Below are 8,519 nucleotides of genomic sequence, written 5' to 3'. Positions count from 1 at the left end.
ACTACTATATAGTAGTATAGTAGTAGTAGTAGTAGTAGTAGTAGTACTACTACTACGTACGTACGTACGTACGTACGTACGTACGTACGTACGTACGTACGTACGTAGTATATATACTACACACACACACACACACGACGACGCGACACACACACACACACACACACACACACACACACACACACACACACACACACACACACACACACACACACACACACACACAGAGACACACAGCTGTAGAGGGAAGGATACTTTGGCTTTTTAAAACGTTATTCACAATTTTTGCATGTGTTATTAAAATACAGGTATTAAAGCAAACAGCAATTAACAATTTTGAAAAAAACGTGTGCAAAATGCAATTCATCATCACTGACAGAACAAACATTATATCCATAGCACCAAGTTTAAAACTATTTGAATTATTCTGGCTCTGATGGTAGCCTATCAAGTTTCGCAGATAATATATCATATAGAGCTACACACGTCATAGCAACACTGGCACACACACTATTCTATCTCCCAGTTTCTCTCCCTTTCACACACACACACACACACACACACACACACACACACACACACACACACACACACACACACACACACACACACACACACATACAGCATGTAAGCAGGCCATCCATCAGAGCCTCCAGTCTGAATCATTTATGTGTTCCAGTCTGGCTCGGTGGTAATGAAGTCTTGTCTGTAATGGACTCTGATGTTCAAACAGGCACAACTGAGAGTCTTTTCAATTAGAGAAAGTTTCTCTTTCTTGTAGTTTGTCGTTTGGTGTACAGTGTGTCTGTGCCGCCACTAGGGGAGCTGCAGCCAGTCAAGTTTCTTTTGTTCACAAGGCAGCCATTTTCTATGGGGCCCAATATTTCTCTATGCAGGCGAAATAAAATCACCCTTGCTCTAACCCTAAGTATCTTCACTGAATGGTTACTATAAGAACACCGGGATAAATAATGGTTAGTGCAACCTTAGGTTAGTATGGAAGAAGGACATTCTTTATAAATCCTTCAAGGGGAAATTTTTTTCCTGTGTCTTGTGTAAATATGAATTGTCTCCTTCAAAGGAATTTAATTGAACGTATCATGAAGAGGATTTCAATTGGTTGTGTTGGGATTGATTTATTTGAGTTGCAATGGCAGAATGCTATCAGCCATTATGACGGTTGAGTAAACCAATGGCTGTTTTGATCTTTGTTAACAGAATCGTTTGACATGTGTGTTGGTGTGCTAGTTAACTTTCTGAGATTCTGGGGAAAGATTGATGCAACTCTAATGTCTGTACAGTAAGTACAGTATGTAACCTGTTAGCTTAATTTGCCTCAAAGACTGGAAACAGGAAGCAGCTATAGCCAAAATCCTAGATTATCCCGTTATATATTACATACACACATATATATATATATATATATATATGTTAGCTGAGTGTTGCCAAAAGGGAAACATTCATAGCAGAATAACAATTGTATCCACGATGAAACGTAATGCTTCCTTATTCAGAACTTTTCATTTGAGGAGGGCACTGTGAAGGATCCTAAGATCAGCAACATCTAGTAATGGGTACAAGTGGCAATATCCACCCTGAATCTTTGAAACAAGTTGTATCCCATGCTCTTTCCATTCGAGACTGAGAAATGATTAGTATCTGCATGTTGGAGCATAACTGTAGGCAGAGTTTCCCTCAGGTACTCAAACTGTCTGCGGTTTGAATAACATCAGTGGAATCGTACCTTTCCAAACATCACATCCAGTCAACGCTGGCATCCAGCTACAGATTCTCTTTGTGTGACTGGTGCTGGGCAGCCATCCAGAATAAACTACAAGATTACATTTCACTCTTTGTGCTGCCGCTGCCGGCCAGCACGAGAAAGTTATTACCCCTGAAGTTTATTAAGTTATAACGCCGGGTGAAGAACCCCATTAATTGGCGTGTTGCTGTTGGTGGCTGGGCGAGGTGGGGTGCAAGGGTTGGGGTTGGCGGGGAATAAAATACGGCTTCTGGTGGAAATGTAATAACGTGCCTTTGGGATATATGAGAGGTCAATTTCTGGAACTATTAGGGGGAAATTGCTCAGGGAGGGAGAAAGAGATGGGATGTGATATTAGTCTTCGGATACTGTTTCAATGCAAGCAGCATTCATCATGGTGTACACACACACACACACACACAAACACACACACACACACACACACACACACACACACACACACACACACACACACACACACACACACACACACACACACACACAAAGACACACATTGGCCTACAATTGAACACATCGTGCCGCAGGGTCGTAGCTTAACACAATTTTTTATCTTTTCGTCCATGATTGTCCAAGTGACATCCCAGCAGATACAAGGCTGCAGCCTAAAGAGAACTTCAAGCTAGGACTGTACAAACTATAAACCCCCACCCATATCCTTCTTTTCATCTGTCCACATCCTTACTGTTGCAACTTGGAGAAACAAGTCAATGCCATCCACCCCCGCCCCCCCCCGCCGGTTTGTCATCCCGGGTGACAGCCACGGTCGCGGCACAGCTCCGGAGGTAATGGATGATCCTGGAGGTGATTATACACCCGAGGAATGCAAAGCACCCACTTTACGGTGTGACAAAAGCGCTGCACACCCCCACCCCCTTCTCACCTCTCCACCAGGCATTATTCTGCCCTGAGATGAAATCGAAGCTTTACATGCGGGCCATGTTGCAGGGAATTGATTTCAGAGGGTATTAAGGACATATTTACTGGTGATGGCCGCTAACTAACTGGGTTGCTGTGATTAACACAGGGAGGAGATATTCTGTCAGATCCCCGAAGGAACAGGCCGGGTGACTCCGAGAACATCAATGGAAGTCTTTGAGATATTCTTCTGTAACCAACTTCTGAATATGATTTACAGAAAAACCAGAAAAAGAGATTACGTTCACAGATTCTGCAAACCTCTCAAGACCTTGTTACACTTAATAGCCTACTAAGTGTAGTAGGTTTATCAAGGATTAGCAACACGTCTTTTAAATCAGGTATGACTTTCATTGCTTTGGTTTGTTCACATCTATGTAGAACATCAACATTTTTCACTCCACATAGTTTGTTTTGTACATCTTAAATAGTGATGTCATACCTTTTCAACCTTAAATGATCCTATGTCCTTATTTATCTGATTTGATCATTTCAAATGGCGTTGAGCAAAACTCTAAGTTTTATAAACATGAAAATAAATGTCCAGTGATGACAGTTTATGGAATTCCAGGAGATGTATGAGACAGTTGCGTTGGTTCAGTTTGGTAAGCAGCTCATAAATTACATTTTGGTGATGGATCAGATGTGGTATTTCCATTATTACCATTACTCAGTTTGGACTGAAAAGGTCAAACATTTGATAATTAAGCGGAAACTTAGTATATATCATCATTTTATCTTTTAACAAGTTTTCCATTTTCCATGATTCCTTTCTTTAAATCTTAGTATTTCCCTGGTGTAAATGTTGCATGTCAAACATGTAAATGCTAATGTGCTTCCTCATAAATAAAGCTAACATGGCTTAGCGCCATACAAAACAGTTATTTGTCCACAACTGGGAACCATTATGAATGCCATCTGCTTTTATTATGTCAATCTTCTTGGCATGACACCAAGAAGAGCTGTCACAGTATTCAAATATTTCTAGTGAGATTGACATACAGTATGAAGCCTCCACTGGAATATGATAATGTAAGTTAGAGCAGAGACTTCTCAAGAAAAGATACATGTGACTTTAAAGCTTTTCTCTTGTCATCAAAAGTCGCTGAAGTTCAGGCTTTTCCCATGACATGTGAGTGATAGGGTCATCTTTTCTGCCATTTTAGGCCAGATAACTGAGGATGCATTTTACATAAGGGAAGGAAATCTCCTTAACGCCAAATTTTTTGCAGTTTAAAGCAACAATGAGATGCTTTTTTGGGCCCAATGTCACCCAAACTGACTTCCTTGGAAGTCATATCCCCAAAATTAGCATGATGATTAGACTGCATGAGTGCTGTGTTTCCTTCATTGGGACTTACACTGCCTCTGGTAGACAGCCAATGACTCAACATAATTCCAGTGCTCTTCCCGAACCCTAAACCAACCCTAATCCTCTTTTAGTCACATTTGGGTGGTGTACAACGACTTGGAATTATACCGCTGACATCAGAAATGCAGAAACAGCAGATTTAAAGAAAGTCATTCCATTGTGGTCTTGCTTTGCACGCTGCCCCTTACTGCTGTTTCTCATAGGAGATGGTATTTAAGCTTTTGTAACAGCAACTAAAATGTAAGAACTAGTTCTGGCTAATGAGAAGGCAGAGATGTTTCGCGTTGCATTGCATTTATTTTTTTCTTTTAGAAACTGTAGCTGGTGCTTGGTTGGCCTGACTGTTGTGATTGGATCCTGACCTGGCCACAGCGAAGGATTGCTCATGGTTAAGGGTTTTATTTAAAAGAGGTGTGAGTGCAAATGAATCAGAAGCAGATCTGGTCTTTTAAAATGTTGCTAAAAATAGCAGAGAAAATAAACGTCTATTCTCAGGTTTTAACTTAACTGATTATATTTGCAAGATAGTGTGAAAGGCATGGAAACTGCCATTGTCATTCCTGATGGATTTTTTAGGAGCCTGTGTTGGCCAACTGTGTCTTAACGCTGCCTCATAGTTGAGATACCTGGTGCTTTGCAGAGGGGAAGAGCAGATAGCTTTCAGCCCTAAACCAGAGCCATGCATCCAAACAACAAGCCTCTGCTAATTACATCGGTCTGAAAGCTATAAAGAGGGAAGCCTGGCAAACCAGATAATTGGAAGAAAGAAAGAAATAGAGACAGATGAAAAAAGAATCAAAGCGATAATTCAAAACTTTCTCTCCGCCAAAAATAAAGAACAGCTAATTTAGGAGCCTTACTTATGCATTACAATGCTGTCATTCAAATCTCAAATGCACAATTCAACCATCTTGAGCCAGTTTAGCTTTTCAGAGTTTTGATGAGGCAAAATGCAACACAAAGTCTCTGAATGTAATTATTCTAATATTGACAGAACTAAATTATAACTCCTCCTGTTTTTGATTTGAGTATGTAGTTAAAGTCTCTATAAGTTTATTGAAAGGCAAAGGATGCAGGCAAGACATATTTGTTAGTCTGTTCCCATCAGGGCCATACATTTCTGTTTATTAATTTAGTAGAGATTAAGAGTGAGGCAGTGACAGTGTGCTGAGCTACAAAATGATTATTTTTCTGATGCAAACAAGAAAAAAAAACAATATTAGGCCTGTAAAACATTTTCCCTGATTTGCATCCTCCATTTTTTCTGTGGTTAAATGGGATTTAGCAAGTAACAATGCCTCCTGCCATCATGCGTATGGTATCACCTGTTCTCGATGAAGGTCACCTTAAAAGAGGTAGCAATAGATTGGTTTTGCTTTTTAATAATTGTACTTAAATTCGGAATTAAATTTGGTGTAATTCTCTAATGTCAGAACCGGCTTTCAGAGCTATAGTGCCGTCTAAGTTCTTATGATTTGTAAATGAATAAAACAAAAAAACAATCAGTAGGGGGTTTGAAGTGTGTTTGTTTTTCAATAGCCATTTTGTGAAAGTCCCTCTTTACAAAGATGTTGTTCATGTTAATGTGTCCATTTGCTTTTCTGCAGACTGTAGGTTGGGTGAAGCCGTTTGTCCTCCATGCAGTGTCAAAAAAACCGCCTTGGGTCAAATTACTGCTTTTTTCACCATAAAACTAGTTCACACACCACAGTGTCAATTGCAGAGTTTCCGAGCGAAGCCTTTACAGAGAAATATGGTTATAAACCCTCCAAAGACAGGATTGGAGACCTTTATTACATTTTCTGCTTCTTCCTCTTGTCTTTTTTTTTCTAGCTGACCCTTCGGTAAACTGGCTACATGCACGCTCCTCCCGGAAGAAGCGATGCCCGTACACCAAATACCAGACGCTCGAGCTGGAGAAGGAGTTCCTGTTCAACATGTACCTCACGCGGGACCGGCGGCATGAGGTGGCGCGAGCACTCAACCTGACGGAGCGGCAGGTGAAGATCTGGTTTCAGAACCGGAGGATGAAAATGAAGAAACAGAGCAAGGACCATCCCAAGGACTAGCGGGACTCTCAATGGCGATGACGCACGCATACACCAAAAGTCCCATATTGCTTATGTCTTAACCGCAAACTCTCTCTCTCTCACACACACCACACACACACACACACACACACACACACACACACACACACACACACACACACACACACACACACACACACACACACACACACACACACACACTTGCGGAAGCTCGTAAACACGTCTGACGTTTAAACCTTCATTTGAGGCTTTGGTAAAATCTCACAGGTGTTTGTGTGTGGGGGGGGGTTATTTTTCTCCAGTACTACTCTGCTTTTAGTTATTTATTGTTCCGTAGCTGAATAAACCGGGTTTCACATGGCCATTAATAAGCAAGATGAGNTGATGCAAAACAAGTGATATTTGACCTTTTTAGACAGATTTAGCAAAAAAAAACTCTTCTGGGGCCATTTGGGTGGATTTTTCATATCTCTGGCTCCCCCTACTGGATTTTGACATGTGACATCTCTTTCTAACCGTCAGAGCCAATGGAATCGAGGGGAACTCCCACATAGTCCTTATTTGGTCATGTGTGTGTTTTAGACTGCCGCATAGCCTAGTGTTGGAGCACTATCGACCTCTTGGGTGTTTTAGCCTTTGCAGACAATTTAAATACGAAAAATCTTTATAACACACTACAGGAAGATATAGAAGGAGTCCATTTGAGGCGTTCCAGGCAGGGGGGTAGTGTGTGGGAAGAGCATAATAGGACCTCTTTCAATGATAAGTTAATGAGAGGTTGTCTATTTAAATGTCAACACACTGACTCAAAGTGGTCAATTCATTTGAGCACAGATGTGTTGTTCATAATGTCCGACCCCATGAACCTCTAGCCATGTCTATCTGTACTGCAGTCTCAGGCCAGAAGCCACACATTAGAGCCACATGCAGCTCTTCCAATAGTAAGAAGGGGAAGAGATTACAAATGTGCCAAAGATCTTAACACTAGATGTCTTTACTTGGAAATTCATGCCAACAAACCCAATCTGTCATGTATTGTGCACTTGGGAGATCTAGATCTCCACCCCCCCCAAGCACCACCACCCTTTCCACTGCTCTCTTCCTCTTCCTTCACAATGCTGGCTCTTTTCTCCTTCATGTTTCCTCACTTAAATCCCTCTTGCAACTCTTCTGTCTTCTCCGGGTGATGCCAGATAATGACTTGTCATGTAAACCCTTGTGTGCGTATGTAAATCTGTCCATGTGTGTATGTGTGTGCGTTCACTTCCTGCATCCTCCCCCACCCACCATCTCTGCAGATCATCTTCTTGGATGCCTTCTTCCTGCTTCCTGTCTTTGTCAGTAGCTTCTCCTTTGGAACTCTTCCATTGCAAGAAGCTGAAAAGACTTTCTGGATGTCTTATGTAACCGCGCAGATCGCTGTGGCGCCGAGGTACCATGTGTGAAGTCAACATGCTCAAAGACTGGCAGATTTGACGTTGCGCGATTCTCTGATGAAATGTAGGCAATTAATGAGCTCCATCGAGTCAAGAAAGAACAACAACAAACAAGGGCCCTGCTTATACTGTCACAGCTGTAGCTCCAGAGAAACTGAATTGATTTAATTTTGATGTTGTTGTCTTGTAATGTATTATATAAAACTGCAATGACTGATAATGAAACTTTTCATTTTGAACACAATAAAGGAATATAATAATTGTGTTCTGCCCCATACATATGTGTAGTTGCATTCTCTCTAACGGCATTGTGCTTGAGCAGGTGTTCTTCACAGTTAGTGTGTTGATGATACCACTTCTATTGATAATCACTGTATTTTCCAAATGTTGAAGCACAATCCTTAATCAAAAGTCAAATTGTTGTTGTATTTGATTAACTACTTAGTAAGGCAAATTGCAAACCATATTTCCACTTGTTTTTAAGCTAGCATGATTCATAATCAAAGTCATGATAATTAATCAAGACTAAAATCCACAGCCATGCTTGTTCAGAAAGTTAGGGTTAATAAAGTTATTGTGATTCATTCTAAGGGGCAACATTTCATTGTAATTCGTTCAAACTCAAGTCTGAGATTTCACTCAAAGCCACAAATATCAGAGGATATCCCAAATTAATTATTATATTGTAAGGGACCCATGCATATTGGTATACAAATGTTGGTGCTTAATCATCCAGTTGATGTTGGGATATTTTGTTGGATAAAGGGAAAGTCTTACTTGCTGTTTGTGCTAGAGGACAGTCATGGGCAGTGTTGGGACTAACGCAAGTACAAAGTAACGCGTTACTGTAACGCAACTACTTTTTGCGGTAACTAATAGCGTTACTAGTTACCTATTCCCACAAAGTAACGCCGTTATAGTTACTGTGATTTAAATGGGTGCGTTACTGCGTTACATTATGT

At 40.8% G+C, this 8,519-nt stretch overlaps 1 protein-coding gene across 1 annotated transcript in view; it reads left to right on the top strand.

Annotated features, from left to right (window-relative positions):
• Positions 1-6,496, top strand: part of hoxb9a (homeobox B9a) — a 9,617-nt gene extending 3,121 nt beyond the window's left edge. The window contains exon 2 of the mRNA XM_010768255.1: positions 5,904-6,496. Coding sequence (XP_010766557.1) covers positions 5,904-6,139 — 236 coding nt within the window. The 3' untranslated portion in view covers positions 6,140-6,496. The remainder of the gene's footprint in view (positions 1-5,903) is intronic.
• The last annotated feature ends 2,023 nt before the right edge of the window (positions 6,497-8,519 follow it).

Source organism: Notothenia coriiceps, unplaced genomic scaffold (genome assembly GCF_000735185.1).
Source record: "Notothenia coriiceps isolate Sejong01 unplaced genomic scaffold, NC01 NC01_scaffold00005469, whole genome shotgun sequence".
In the NCBI taxonomy this organism is placed as follows: domain Eukaryota; kingdom Metazoa; phylum Chordata; class Actinopteri; order Perciformes; family Nototheniidae; genus Notothenia; species Notothenia coriiceps.
This window is presented reverse-complemented; position numbering and strand designations above follow the sequence as displayed.